This window comes from Puccinia triticina, chromosome 2A, assembly GCF_026914185.1.
Source record: "Puccinia triticina chromosome 2A, complete sequence".
Taxonomy (NCBI): domain Eukaryota; kingdom Fungi; phylum Basidiomycota; class Pucciniomycetes; order Pucciniales; family Pucciniaceae; genus Puccinia; species Puccinia triticina.
In genome coordinates, this window is record NC_070559.1 from 4,567,861 (window position 1) to 4,582,877 (window position 15,017).

The 15,017-nt window shown below is 47.8% G+C and overlaps 3 protein-coding genes across 3 annotated transcripts; all 3 read right to left on the minus strand.

The window, feature by feature from the left end:
- Positions 1 to 883: 883 nt before the first annotated feature.
- On the minus strand, positions 884 to 4,758 carry PtA15_2A485 (uncharacterized protein; the record flags this gene model as incomplete). Its single annotated transcript, XM_053166510.1, has 3 exons — positions 884 to 2,055; positions 2,126 to 2,141; positions 4,666 to 4,758. 3 exons carry the CDS (start codon positions 4,756 to 4,758, stop codon positions 884 to 886), a joined length of 1,281 nt encoding a protein of 426 aa, XP_053017725.1.
- A 746-nt stretch (positions 4,759 to 5,504) lies between these two features.
- On the minus strand, positions 5,505 to 5,909 carry PtA15_2A486 (uncharacterized protein; the record flags this gene model as incomplete). The annotated part of the gene is made up of 1 exon (XM_053166511.1): positions 5,505 to 5,909. The coding sequence occupies one exon, from the start codon at positions 5,907 to 5,909 to the stop codon at positions 5,505 to 5,507; it is 405 nt and encodes a 134-aa protein (XP_053017726.1).
- A 5,121-nt stretch (positions 5,910 to 11,030) lies between these two features.
- On the minus strand, positions 11,031 to 11,329 carry PtA15_2A487 (uncharacterized protein; the record flags this gene model as incomplete). Its single annotated transcript, XM_053166512.1, has 3 exons — positions 11,031 to 11,056; positions 11,146 to 11,240; positions 11,292 to 11,329. The coding sequence occupies 3 exons, from the start codon at positions 11,327 to 11,329 to the stop codon at positions 11,031 to 11,033; spliced, it is 159 nt and encodes a 52-aa protein (XP_053017727.1).
- Between the last annotated feature and the right edge of the window lie 3,688 nt (positions 11,330 to 15,017).

Consider the following 15,017-nt stretch of genomic DNA (forward strand, 5'->3'; position numbering starts at 1 on the left):
ATACCAACTGGAAGACAAGATGGAGGAATACGCGCGTCGGGCACCTATCTCAGGCTTAAACCAACAAATGATAAGGAGATATTAGAGAGCTGGTAGGAGCAAACATCAGTCCCACCTTGTTTGGGGGATACCGACCGGAAGCCAAGATGAAGGAATACGCGCGTCGGGGACCTATCTCCGGCTTGGACCAACGAATGATAAGGAGATATTACTTGATGGGGCAACGGACAAAAAAGACGAAGGAGAAAAAGCGGGTCCGAAGTACAACATCTTATTACGTAGTATATAGATATATGTGTGTTGGAATATATAGATTACCAAGAACAACAAATAACGAAGGCATGGAATGAATGGAAATCAAGGAAAGAATGTGTGAATGTGTGTGGGACGGGAGGGAGGGATGAAGATCGGGCCGAGAGGTGTCCACGAGCGAGTATGCAGAGTCAATGATCAGGAGAGACGCACGCCCCTGGTATGTATCTCCAAGACAAACAAACAAGCCTGCAAGGAAGGAGCGAAAGGAAAGCAACGAATAGACGAACGCCGAAGACGATGGCGGGCGGCGGCCGTCCCAGAGCGCGTGCGGGCCGCCGGCGTTGTTCTCGTGATAATTATAATGCACAAAGAGGGTACACAGGGTGGGCGGAATTATAATGCACAAACGAAGTACACGGAGGGGCGGGAGCGAAGAGGATTAGAACCGAAGGGTGCGGGGATGGTGATTACGTGGGCGCGGGGGTGTATATGTGTCGGACGTGGTGCGAGCAGACGGCGGACGGGGACGAAGCAGGCGCGCGAGGGATTGTCTGTCGTTGCGGAGGTGGGGGGAGGAGGAGGAGATCGAGAGAGAGAAAGATGCTAGAAGCGAGCAGACGGGGAAGGATCAGGGGTCTTCGTCGGGGTTAAGCGCGACCAAGCGACGACCGCCTCCGGCGTTTCTGTCCAGGGAGAGCCGATCGTCATCCTCCTCGCGATCGTCATGATGGTGGTCGCTGACACGGGTAGAGGGGCCGCGATAGAAGTTCTCGTCGCTGAGGGAGGTGGGGGACTCGGGATGGTGAGCGGGGGAGTGTTGGTTGGGCGGGGAGTGTTGGTTCGGCGGGGAGCGGGAGGGATGGCGGTCGTTGTACGGGGGGTAGGTGGGCGGATGGCCGGTGCTGTATCCCGCGTCGTGCGTCGCCAAAGGGTCGTCGTAATCTTTGGCCTGTTGGTGATGGTGGTAGTGGTCATCGTGCTGGTAGTCTTGCTCCTGCTGATGCTGGCCGTACTCCTGCGCGGCGCTGTACTCTTTGTCTTGCTGGCCGTAGTCATGGTGTCCGTTGGTGTAGTACTCTGAGGCCCCGTAGCCGGGATGTTGCATCTCTCTGGGGCCATGGAGGGCAGCAGCAGCTCCTGCTCCCCCAGGGACGAGTCCGCTGGGATGGCTAGGATAGGCTTTCGGAGGGCTGCTGTTTGCTGCGTGGCGGTAGTATCCGGCGTAGGCGGCCTGGGGAGGGGGCACTTGCGGGGGCGGGGGAGGCCCGGGGAATGCGGAGGCGGAGTAGAAGTGCTGGAGGCCGGAGCTGTGGTCCTGCATGGAGGCCGAGTTGAGGTAGGTGGTAGCCGAGCCGGTGTTGCTCGGGGAGAGGTTGGCTGGCGGGAGAGTGGCGCGATTCGCCCCGCCGGCGCCGGCCCCGGCGAAGTTGCGCACCTCGCCCATCGGGGCCACCGACATCCCGTCCTCGTCCTCGTCCCCAAGGCCATGGCCCATGCCCGGCCGCACCGGCTCGGGATACAGCGCGGCGCGGTCCCCGTCCGAGTTGATCACCTCCGGCCACTTGATGTCCTCCGCCGCCCGCGCAGCCGCAGACCGGTTCTTCAGCCAGCGGATCAGCAGCCCCAGTCCCACCAAGGCTATCAGCCCGGCTATCGCACACGGGATCGCTATCGGTAGCACACTCCCGCTGTCCTCGTTCTTGGGATTGTTCGGGCTGGGTGCACCGGTGCTCGTGGGATTCGGGGCGAGGGTCTGGGTGATAACGACGACTGAAGCTTGTCCATCATCCCGAGTGACGGCTACAGAACAACGGAGAGCAGCTACAGGTCAGCTATGGCTCTAGTTTTGCGTGTGGTGTGCTTGACTGACTGCGTGTGATTGTAGTCTGGACAGGGTTGACGGGTACCGTGACGGAGGTGGGTGAAGGTAAGGGCGGGACGGAGGATGATTGGACGGGGGTAGGCGAGGTGGGGCTGAGGGAGGTGGAGGTGGGCGAGGGCAAGGGGACGACTGCTGTGGGGGAGGGCGAGGGCGAGGGTGTCTGGGTGGTGGTGGTGGTGGTGGTGGTGGATGAGGATGGGCCGGGGCTGGGTGTCTGGGCCGGGCGGGAGGCCGATGAGGTGGGGGCGGCGGCTGGCGGTGGCGAGGCTGGCTGCTGGCTGTCCGGAGGGCCCGGGTTGAAGAAGGGGAAGCCGAAGTTGCTCATGCTTGGTCGGCCCGGCGGTGGCGCTGGAGGCGCATGGGCGGAGTGTGAGGATGGATCTTCAGGGTTGTCGCTGTTGTTTTTATTTTATTTTTATTTTATTTTGCTGGGGATATTCGAGGAGAGCGAAAAGAGCGGCAGAGGGGCGGGAGCCTCATCAAGGGGGAAGAGGACCAAAGAACAGCCGATGTACATACAGCCAGCTGTATGCACTTACACTCCAAACCCCGCCCAAACCCAATCCAATCCGGTCCCGTTCTCACTCCCTCCCCTCGCTCGACCCTCTCGCGTTTGAAGTGTGCTCTCAAACCAGCCAGCCTCCTCACATTGCCAAACAACCATCATTCCTGCATCATCCCCACGAAACCAGCCGCGCCAAGCAGATACCCGGTTCACTCACACAAAGCATATTCCATCTCCCATTTCTTGCTGGAAGCTGATCGGGCAATTACAACGCAGGCGCAGGCTGAAATTGACACTCACCAACCTCAAACTTTGTGAGGGGCCTTGGCAATCACATACGCCATGGAACCTGGCCAGGAGATTTTAACCGCCACACGCTGCTCAAACATGGCCTCCAACTCTGCTGCCCAAATGGCTGGATTTAGACCAAGGCCCTCCTCTGTGTATGCTGGTGAAATCTTGATCTGACTCAACTGATGACAGCCAGTAAGCTTTGGCCCTTAATTCCCTCTGAGCTAAAAACTATAGACAGTGAGTAGAAATCAAGAAAAACGTGTGGCTAGCTGTGTACAATTTCCCCCCTTTGTACCTTTATTTTCTGTAATTTCTACGGGAAGTAATCAAGCCTAGAGTGATCTGAACAGCTGTCACAATTACTGTCAAGTTCATAAACTAGCCTGGTTGCTGCAATTGGGATTCTCAAAGTTGCGACATGGTGGCATATGTCATGAAAACAAACAACCTTATTTGCAGGGACTCCCAAATGCTTCCCTGCAAAAAAGGTGTGTATGGCACAGTATGTCACATTTGTATGTTTTCAACTTTGAGCACCTTAAATACCAGAAAGGTTTTTTTTAAAAAAAAAAACTATCTTTTATCCAATTTTCATTTATAATGCTGCTAGAAATTTAGAATGACAGGAGATATCATGCATAGCAAGTGTGTGTGATGTCCCCTTGCAAATTTTCTCTCTGGAATTATTAAAAAGGAACAGGACTAAGATGATGTGCACAATCCTCACAAATATCAGGATGCATCAACAGATTGGCTTCACTGGAGCGACGAAGGGTTCGACTACTGACGGGACTTCAATTATCTATCGAAAATGGGAGGAGGGGATCATGCCACATTATCAATCTCAAATGATTATCATCCGTAACCAACGATACAAAAAGGACACTCACTTGAAGTGCGTGGTTGACTCCTCGGACGTGGTTCTCGAGGACGTGGTTCTCGAGTGACTGCAGGGCGCAACTGCAACAAATCTCCTGGCGACATGTGGATCGGCTGAAACTCAAAACCTGGTATGGCTATCGTAGGGCCGCCAAAGCCAATTGCTTCACACATGGGACATATTGCTTCCAAAGTTGGCCAAGGTAGGTTGCGCCTGTCTTCTATACACCTATTGTGAAAGATGTGTTCGCAGACTGGCCATCTACCGATATCCTCAGTGATATCACCGAAGCATATGGAACAATACGGCGTCTCAAATTGCGAAAAGCATTCCCAAGAGGAATCGGTCACCTTAGTGTCGTGCACAAAAACATGGAAAATTCAGGGAGATGGATGTACCACGCCGCGCTTTGTGTGATGGTGCAGGTTCTTGAGAATCGAATCCTCAGCCTCAGGGCTTGATGACAGAACTAAACTGGAACTGAATCAGCACATGCTGACTCTAATTTTGAACTAGATTGTTGAACTGACCTAAAGAGGGTATGGTTCGGGAAACAGAAGCGTGTGTTGCCAATTGGAGAAACTGTGGAAGAATAACGAGTTGTTGGATTTAGCATCACGGTCTCTTACACAGCTTCGGGCACTATTTGATTTAAAAAAATCCAACCAAGGTGATTATCAAGCCGAAGTTTGCTGTGAGCATGTTTAACGAGATGAGAGGTTAAACACTGGCACGAATATTCTACCTCAGCGGTCCCTGAGCAGAAACTGAGGCCGAGTGGTGCATACATACTTATGAGTTGGAAAGGCACGTGTTTCTGTGGAAGGGGGAAGAGTCCTTTGAACGTACCATGAGACCAGTTTCGTATGTCCCGATCGGGTAAAGCGGAATCTGACAAAACTTGTTGGAGGAAACCTTGGGCCACATTCCAAACACACACATGGCCTGAACGATATTCCTGGAAATGGTTCTGGCTTCTGCAGAGCCCACTCTCTCGTTATTTGGAAGGGGGAGGCCATCTGAACTTAACACAAGCGTACCCTCCTTGGGGGGGCGCAGCGACCTCCAAAGGAAGGACTTGCCTTGAAGAGCATCTCCACCGCGGGTGCTAAACTGTGTTGCCAAATACAGCTATTAGGGGGTTTCAAAGTTGGCCAGATGCAACTTGCATGCACTTTTGCAAGTCAGTGTTCAAGTTCATTCTTGAACACCAAGTTGCAAAAGTGCATGCAAGCCACACTGTACTACACCCCCTAAGCCTGCTTGAATATATTTTTGAGATTTGGTGTTCAATAAAAGCCTTGAACACCAAATTGTAAAAGTGCATGCAAGTTGTGCATGGCCAACTTTGAATCCCCCTATTGTGTAAACGGTTGCGGTTTTCCACCGTTTCAATTTTTTTTTTCGCGCGCAACCTTTTTTTTTGCCCCCGATCTCATTTTCCCCCCCGGCGCACAGACGCAGGAATCCCCCAAGCCTGCCGCTGTGGGTGCTGCCTTACAATCAGCTCACCAACCCTTAACCCCGTCAAGTCTCTCGGCCGTCCAAGTCAAGGTTGTCAAATTGAGAGTTTTAACTCTGGTGAGTGTATCTTTTGGTGAAGGTTTTGGAATTGTTGTCCGCCAGCTAGGACAAGTTACACACTGGTTATCTTTATTACTTCAGGGTTTGGCTGAGCGGGAAGCGTGCTATTCACCGATCTTAGATAGACTGGATTGATTCGCAAATGCCAACTCAACCAGCTTTTCAAAACCACACACGCAGAGAGAGAGGGACAAGGAGGAAGAGACGGACCGGTTTTCAGGGACGTTAGTGTCGACGATCACACCATCCTTCTTGAACTGGGCATGGCTGAATTTGTGGGGCCCCAGGGCCTGAGCCTTTGGGATTTTCTTCTCCTTGCCATCAACGCTGACGATGCCAACGCCGCCGCCAACAGTTTTTCCCTTCTGGTTGGCCGTGCTCATGATCCGGACGTTCTGGAGATAAGCCTTATACTGTTCAAGTTGCAAGCGAAGATAGTTGTTGTGGTTGCCGATGGTCTTGTAAACCGATTCTAAGGACTTGGTTTCCAGAAGCACCTTCTCTTGCATTGTCTGACCGATTGGTCTCTACTCTAGCTTCTCAAATAAACAGTCTCATCTTTTTTATCTTACTTGCATTGAAATGAAACTGGAGATTTTGATCTAGCGTGATCAGTTTTGAGTGCAATGGAAGTCCGAAATCAAGATTTCTTGGTGATCAAATTGCCTCACTTTAAACCAAACAAATGTACAAGTTTCTGATACATATAATCATTCTACAAGGTAACCCAAGCCAATGAACAGCTTACGGGTCAAAACATCTGTGAAAACTAAGCTAACAAAAGTATCTAAAACATCATAGTCCTCCTCACCACCCGTAAGTAAATCTTTGTTCCGTCTTAGGGTTGATTTGTACACTGAGAACCCCTTTTCAATTGGGTTTAAGTCTGGTGAGTATTCCAGAAGATATTGTAAGAGGCACCCTTGCTCCTTGACAAGCTCTGCGATAAGCCCATTGTGATGGATTTGTGCGTTGTCCATGACAAGTACGCTGCATGGAGCTGGAAAGGGGTTCATCGATGGGAGCTACAAATGCGGTCATCAGAATGTTATTCATTGCAAATCATATGAATCTATTCCAACAGCTTACCAAGATGTGCTCAAGGAAGAACTCAAAATCTGCCCGATTAACAGATTCCTCCTGGACCACGTGTGCAACTAACCCATCAGATGAGATCGCTGGGATGACATTATACTTGTGTGTGCTCCTCTTGCGCGGAACTCGGGGTGTTCTTTGACCTACAGGAGCCCAGCCTCTCGTTCGTGATACCACCTTGAGCGAGACCCCCGATTCATCTGAAAATTAATCAAAGTTTTTACTGCTTAGGAATATCTTTGTAGGTGATGAAAAAAATAGAAACTTACCTGTGAACACAAGATGGGAGGTTGGTATACAACTGATTCGACAGGTGTAGTAAGCCCTTGCTTCCGGATCTTGGCACGGATTGAAAGTCCTGATTTTCTTTTTGGACATGTTCAAACGCTCATGGAGTGTTTTCGCAATAGTTTTCAGGAAGACTATGGCACTGGTCTCTTCAATTAACGCCTGCTGGATTTCGTCTAGGTAAACTGTTGGCTTTTCAGTAATCATCTCGGAAATAAATGTTAAATCTTCATTGTTTAATTCAAAAGGTCGGCCTTGGGTTTGATAGGTCGAAGGATCACAAACAACTGCCCTCGTCCTCTTGTACAGATTGACCCATCGGCGCAGGGAATCATTGCTGACTGACGCGGCTAATGACGAGTTAATCTCGGATAAGGTCTTCCCTTCGTTTGCCGCTCTGACGACGGCCTATTTGAAATCAGCGGAGTACAGGCGATAACCCATGTCTAGAAAGCCAGAAAATTTCAAATTTCAGTATCCAATTTACTGAAGGAAGTTGTTTGATCAGAAGATACACTCACCAGATTTAAAACTCTCAATTTGACGACCTTGACTTGGATGGTTCCAACAACATGTGGCCGAGAGATTTGGTGGACCCACAGCGGCAGGCTCGGGGGATTCCTGTGTCTGTGCGCTGGGGGGGAAAATGAGATCAGGGGCAAAAAAAAAGGTCGCGCGCTAAAAAAAATAATTAAAACGGTGGAAAACCGCAACCGTTTACACAACAGTAAGGCTGCGCCCCAAAAGCGGGGTTTGGGGCATGACTTCGGGATCATGCCCCGGGTTAGGGGGTCCGGGATTGGCCTCAGAATGCCCCAAAACCCCAGGGCATATGCTGGTTTTTTGTGAAGGGAGGATTCCCTGGGGGATGATGTCTTTTTTTGGGTTTTTATGTTTGTTTTTGTAATTCCAGTGGCCATCAAGTATATACAGGACTGTTTTATATAGAGCTTGAGGGAAAAGGAAATGAAATGAGAGGCCGAGCGGAGCCTGAGGGAAAAGAAAACGAGATGAGAGGCCAAGCGAGTAGTTAGAGACTGACAGAAAAGGGCACACGCGCGGACAAGAAACCCAGGAAACGGGTGTAGACATAAAAAGAAAAGGGAATCAGAAGCCTAGAAAGGGCCATCAAAGGCTTGAAACCATCCCTTGAGACATAAGAGATGCTCGATGCTCCTTGGTTGGAGCGCGGATTGTTGCCAGGAGACGATTTGTCGTCCTTTGGAGAACACGCGCTCAGAAGCAGCGCTAGTTGCCGGGATTGAAAGGATTTTCCGTGCCATTTGTGACAGGATCGGATAAGTCCTCTGTCAACCGGCCCAATAAGCAAGGATCTTGCTGCCCTGCGGATCGGAATCTTCCTTCAAGTAGCGGGAGATCTCGGCTTCAATCCCCTCAATCGGTGGGGGTGGTTGGTAAAAAGCAGCTGCGAAGAAGTTCAAGGGACCTGCTCCAGAGGCTCGGGCCATTGGGTTTGGGTTGCTAGCAGGCTCGGTCATCCCAAGCTGATCCTTGAATTCGTGGGCAGCAGTGCGGAAAGTTGAAAGGACATCATCAACCAAGAGCGAATAGTGATTGTGTATGAAGTTTTCGTGGGCCTTCCAGAAGCTAACCTTGAAAGTGGGGCCGAGTACCATTGCGCATATGTATACTGGCTTAGTGAGTGCATCACGAAGGTAGCCATCGATTTTGGCTATCATTTGGGCTGCGGGGTTGACGAGTTGGGCTTGATCATAACGGCCTTGCCTGGCAGAGTGGAGGTGTATCATCAGAGTGATGTAAACAGGAAGGGCTGTGTTCAGCGTTGGATAAGTGGATCCAAACAACAGCTCAGTTGCTTTGCTGAGTGGTTCAAGGAGGTTCATCACATTTTTGGCCTGATTCCATTCCTCCGAGGTCAACAGAAAGCGGCGAGTCTCTGGTTGGGACTGACAGTAATGAGTGCATGACTCCTTGAGTTGAATGGCCCGGAGGAACATTGCAAAGGTTGAATTCCAGCGGGTTGAAACATTGATTTCAAGACACGTGATCTTCTTGGCCGCAAGATCAGGCTGAGTAAAGCCAACAACATTGGCAAAACGTTCGCGGCGTTGAGGTGAAAGTCGTACATAGGTACACAATCCGTGTATCCTCTTGAGAATTGAGTCAGCCTCAACATCGGCCCCATCAGGTTTGGTGGTCATGAAGTTGATGCCCATCCGGTTTTGAGTGGCCGGGTGAGCAGGTGCATTGTACGGATCTTTGCCTCCCATTGCGGCGGTGGAAATTTCTTCACCTTCTTGATCTGAGTCTTCCAGAGTTCCAAGGGCCGCGATTCCGGCTTTGGCAGCAAGGTTGATGACATGTGCAACGCAGCCAAGAAGATAAGTAGCAGTGTTGAAAGAGTCAAGTTGAAGCGTGAGTTCCCGGGCCATTCGATTGTTTGTTGCGGCATTATCAGCGGTAATTGTGTGTATCTTGTCAAGACACCCATAACGTTCAAGAACTTTGTAGAATCACTCCACAAACATCCTGCCGGTATGACTTCCTGGAGAGATGAGATGTTTTGGTTACTTTTTGTTTCATTCAAAAAAACAAATAAAAGACAAATGAAAACTCACACCTTGAATATGAGGGACAGCTATGGTCAAGTCTTTCATCTTAAAGTTGGAATCCAAGTAATGAGTGGTCACCGCCATGAAAGCGGTGACATTTGGGGCGGTCCAAGCTTCGGTTGTGAACAAAAGATGATCTTGCTTTGCAAGAAACTGGAGCTTGATGGTCTCTTGCGATTGGAGGAAGACTCTGTCGAGGTGAGTGGAAATGCCATTGCGGGAGACACTGGTAATTAGGGGTGAGGCCCCTTTGTTGAGTAGGCAAACAAGTGCACGGAAAGATGGTCGCTCAACAATTGTAAACAGTAGATCACACTCGGCAAGGAAGTATACAAGTGCATTCTTCAATGAAACATTATTAAGCTCCACCTACAAGAGGACCCACGTTGCATAGTCAGAAATAATCCTGACTCTAATGCAACGATAACTATAAGATAAAATGGCACTCACTTTTGGTATGCAGGAGCCAGACTTCAACCACTTCTCCATGTCGATATGCTTTGATTTCTGCATCTTTTTCAGGAGCTTAGGATCGGCGAGGTGGTGGATTTGCAAGAGATGGCCGTGAAAGTTCTTGGTGCTTCCACTTTTATCTTTTTTCAATTCGGTCCGGCATATATTCCCACCTTTCTGGGTAACTTGACAAATTGCCGCGGTGCCGTTGCTTGTAATTCAAAAGTGATTCCAAACCCAACTTCGCTTGGCTTTATGGGCAGAGTTTTGATCTTTGTCACTGCTTTCAAGCTTGATAATTGTACTGTTGGATGGTGGAGGAGTTAGATGAGGGGCTTTTCGCTTCATATCTGTAATAATTCCACTCCGGAGGTAAATATGCTATTTGTCAAATTTCAAGCTTAAAATTCCAATAACCAGACCCCAACAGCCCTCAACTCGGATATCATCACGTTAGCTCTGATATCATCACATTAGGTTTACATTTACGGTAAATGCAAACCTAATGTGATGATAACCACATCATTTCAGCGGCTAGAAAAAAAATGGGCATGCCCCGGGGCTTCAGGGCATTCCGGGGCATGGTCGGGGTGTGGGGTTCGGGATGACCCTCATGCCCCGTCCCGAACCCCGGGGCACAGCCTTACACAACAGCTGTACTTGAATTCGGCAACTGGGGGGCAGTTTCAGCAACCTGCAGCAAGCTATATCTAAAATATCTGAAAGTTTTTTTTTTCAAAAAAGGCTATTAGGGGGGTTCACGTTAGCCTGATTTTGGCTGCTCGTCACGGATGGTTTCAAATCTCATACACACTTCCTGCATAAACTTAAAAAAAATACTGCATAAGCATTCCCTTCAGCAAGGTCTTGCTGAGAACTCTATTTATTTTCTAGAATATCCTTGAATAGACCTGCATGAGCAGCCATCAATTTTTAGCAAGGTTTTTTGACTGATTTCGAAATCAGCCTAACGTGAACCCCCCTATTATCTGATGTTTATATAAGATGCTGTCAGAAATTGAGAATAGGGAGAGATTATGTATATACTATAACTAACTGGTTGTGATTTCCCCTTGCACCTATCATGCTGAGAATTTTCAAAGAGGAATAGGGCTAAAATGTTGTACACAATTGTCACAAAAACCTGGGTACATCAATAGATTATGTTCACGGGGGATATAAAAGGTTTGACCACACTCCTCACACTCGACTGGCATCTCGATTATCTATAATGGCCAATTGGAGGAGGGGATCAACCAGATTTTCAGTCTCAGATGCTCCTGATGGGAACCAACGGGTCGAGAAAGACACTCACCTTGGCTGTGTGTCTTAGACTCGGATGTGGTCCTGAAGTGGCTGCGGGGTTTAACTGCAACAAATCCTGTGGTGATGGGAGGATTGCCCAATAGCCTGGTACGCTTACGGAAGAGACGCCAGGATCAATTGCTTGACACATGGGACATGTTGCCGGAAGGGTTCAGCGAGGCATGTTGTGCCATGTCGTAATACAACTATTGTGAAAAACGTGGTCGCAACTTGGCCATTTACCGACCATTGCAGGGTCATTCAAATCCCCAAGGCATATTGGACACCTGGTAGTCGCCTGTCCCTATAGTCATTCCCCACATCAATTTGTGATTTTTAGTGTTGTGCACAAAAACAAGGAGAACTGAAGTAGACTACATACCTTACCGCGCTCTGTGTGATGATATGAAATTTTGAGAATTGGATCCCTAGGGCTCAACAGACCTATAGTACAGAAGAACTGAAGAAAAGTTATGTGTTGACTATAGCGGTGATTTTCAGCTACAAATTTTCAACTGACCAGAAGAGGGTACAGTTCTTGAAACAGAAGCTTGTGTGGCCAATTGAAGAAACTGCCGGAATAAATTATGAGTTGTTGGGTTTAGTATTACAGTGTCAGATACCTTTTCCAATTGGGTGAAGAATGCCTAACCAATGTGACTGTTATGCCGAAGTTTGTGGCGAACATCTTTAACAAGAGAAAAATTGAATTTTGGGACAAAGCGTAGCCAAGCGGAGGCACATTGCATTCTGGAACTGGCTCAAGTACTTGCTTAATATGAAACAGAGCCAAAATGGTTCTGTAGAAAAAGAAATATCTTACCAACCACATGAGACGAGTTTTGTATGCATATGGATTGGGAAAGGCCTATGAAAAAACTTGTTGTAGAGAAGAATGGACGCTAATGGACAACTATTCCTGGAAAGTTGAAACAATTCTGATTGGTGGCTACATCTTATGTTGTATAATCATATGATCATAGCAGATCGCAACCCTACATATTGACCCGGAAACCTTTTGCAGGCAATTAATGTAGGGAGTTGAAAGGACAGCTGGCGATGGGTGACGGAGGTGGTGGTTGGCAGTTTGACTAGTGTCAAACATCTACATTAAGGGAGTTGAAAAATTGACTCCCAAAAATTAATAAATCGACTCCCAAATGTTGTGGACGTTCCAAAGACCGCAATTTGATGTCCGCCTTGGGTCGTCAGGACACAAAATTGGTCTGGGAATTTTATGAGAGTCGGAAAATTAATTCCGCTATCCAGATGAGAGTTGGAATTTCAACTTCACAAAAAATGCTGAATAATAATGAAAAAAAATTGTAAGGACTCCAGTTGGGAGTGCTTCACTGTTTGTCAAGTGGGGCACAGAGAGGGGGACCTCGAGACAAGATCTAGTTCACAGGGCTGGCTCAGAGAGAAGGGAAATCAGTTCTCTCTTAAGTACAACTAGAAGAAGGAGAGATTAAAATGGAATAAAAGGCTTACCTGGCTCAGAGAGAAGGGAAATCAGTTCTCTGCTGAGCCAGGGAAGAAAGGGGAACTGGCTATGTATCTAAGTGTGAAATGTCTTGTGTCACCTTGTGAACCCCCAGTGAGGGAGGGGGTTTACAAAAATATACCTCCTCACTGGGGCGCCCAAAGCCCCCCAAAATTTTACACCAGTCAGAAAGTGCTCTTAAGAGCACATGGTGAACTGCACAGCATTATCACACCCCAGGAAATGGGTGTTCTTGGGTCTAATTTGGTGGATTTCCTACTAAGGAAATCTGCCAAAGCATTAGCTACAGGTCCTCAAAGCCCCCAAAAATTTTACAGTGTGCAGAATGACCTCTGAAAAGAACCTTGTGAGCTTCTTGGTAGTATCACGCCCCAGGAAAGTCATGTGCAACTGGGGGTCTAATTTGGTGGATTTCCTACTAAGGATATCCGCCAGAACCTTAGCTACGGTGCTGCAAAGTGAGCTGAAATGCATTAACCCACCAAAAGAGATAATTTTGAGGCAGCTGGGGCTTTTGGTCATATCTACTACTAATTGCCTTGGCCACAGTTATTATCCCTCCACCACAGTTATTAGTCCCTCTGCCACAGTTATTAGTCCCTCTGCCACAGTTAATAGGGCCTCCGCCACAGTTATTAGTCCCTCTGAAACAGTTATTAGTCCCCCTGCCACACTTATAAGTCCCCCCGCCACAGTTATTAGTCCCTCCAGCAGCTATTAGTTCCTCCGCCTATCAACTGTGGTGCATGGACTAATAACTGTGGTGGAGGGAATATTAACTGTGGTTGAGGGACTAATAACTGTGGTTGATGGACTAATAGCTGTGGTGGAGGTACTAATAACTATGGTTGAGGGACTAATAACTGTGGCGGAGGTACTAATAACTGTGGCGGAGGTACTAATAACTGTGGCGGAGGTACTAATAACTGTGGCGGAGGTACTAATAACTGTGGTGGAGGGACTAATAACTGTGGTGGAGGGACTAATAACTGTGGCGGAGGGAATAATAACTGTGGCGGAGGAACTAATAAGTGTGGCAGAGGGGCTAATAACTGTGGCAGAGGGACTAATAACTGTGGCGGAGGCAATAAGTAGTAGATATGACCAAAGTCCCCAGCTGCCTCAAAATTATTTCTGTTGGTGGTTTACTGCCTTGCAGCTAACTATTTGGTTACAGAGTATTTGGCTTGATGATCCAAAATTGTTGGAATTTTCAGCACTGATATGTATCTAATGTTCTGGCGGATATCTTTAGTAGGAAATCCACCAAATTAGACCCCCAGTTGCACATGACTTTCCTGGGCTGTGATACTTCCAAGAAGCTCAAAAGGTACTGTTCTGAGGTCTTTCTGCACACCGTAAAATTTTGGGGGGCTTTGGGGCACCATAGCTAATGGTTTGGCAGATTTCCTTAGTAAGAAATCCCCCATATTAGACCCACAGTAGCACACCCATTTAATGGGGTGTTCTAATGCCGTGCAGTTCACCATGTGCTTTTAAGAGCACTTTCTGACTTCTGTAAAATTTTGGGGGCTTTGAGCGCCCCAGTGAGGAGGTATAATTTTCTCTTCATTTTTTGGCATTTTTTGTGAAATTAAAATTATGACTCCCATTCTGGATAGCGGAATTAATTTTCCGACTCCCAAGAAATTCCCGGACCAATTTTGGGTCCTGTCGACCCGAGGCGGACGTCAAATTTTGGTCTTTGGGACGTCCGCGGTATTTGGGAGTCGAGTGACTGCACCACTCTGTGGCTGTCTTGTAACAATGATGGGTGATTACAGGTTAATTTAGAATTAGTGTGGTAGTGCTTACCACGAGCTTTCTTTTGCAGTGTTGGAATGCTGCTACCCCTACTAAGCTATTTTATGCTCTGAAACAGTCCTTGCAGCGGAAAAAAAGGCTAAAAATCTGCTAAATAGTGCTGCAGCGCAGCGTAAAAGGCGCTTTTTTGTGCTCTTTTTGTGTAGCTTCAGCACAGAGATTTTTGAATTCTACTACTTGACACCAATTTGTAGCGGAATTGTACTACTCTAAGGTGAACATTGCTGGTCCAGCATTTCTTTTAGCTGATAACAGAGAGGTTTTTAATTGCAAGTTACTTGGAAGATGTGATATCTGTCTGAAAAGGGATTTCACACCACAGTAAGAAGAATTTGGGGATGCAAGAGTTGATTTGGAAATGTAGAAAATGAGTTAGAATTGAAATTAACTTGAATTCAAGATGACTTCAATATAGTTGAATGATAGTTCACATTGAATAGTTACATATCAATCCAAATTAGATTGGCCTATTGTTCTTGTCAAATAATGAAACAATTCAAAAATCAGATAGTAAGGAATTCCGCCTCATTTCAGACAAAAACAAGCACCAAATT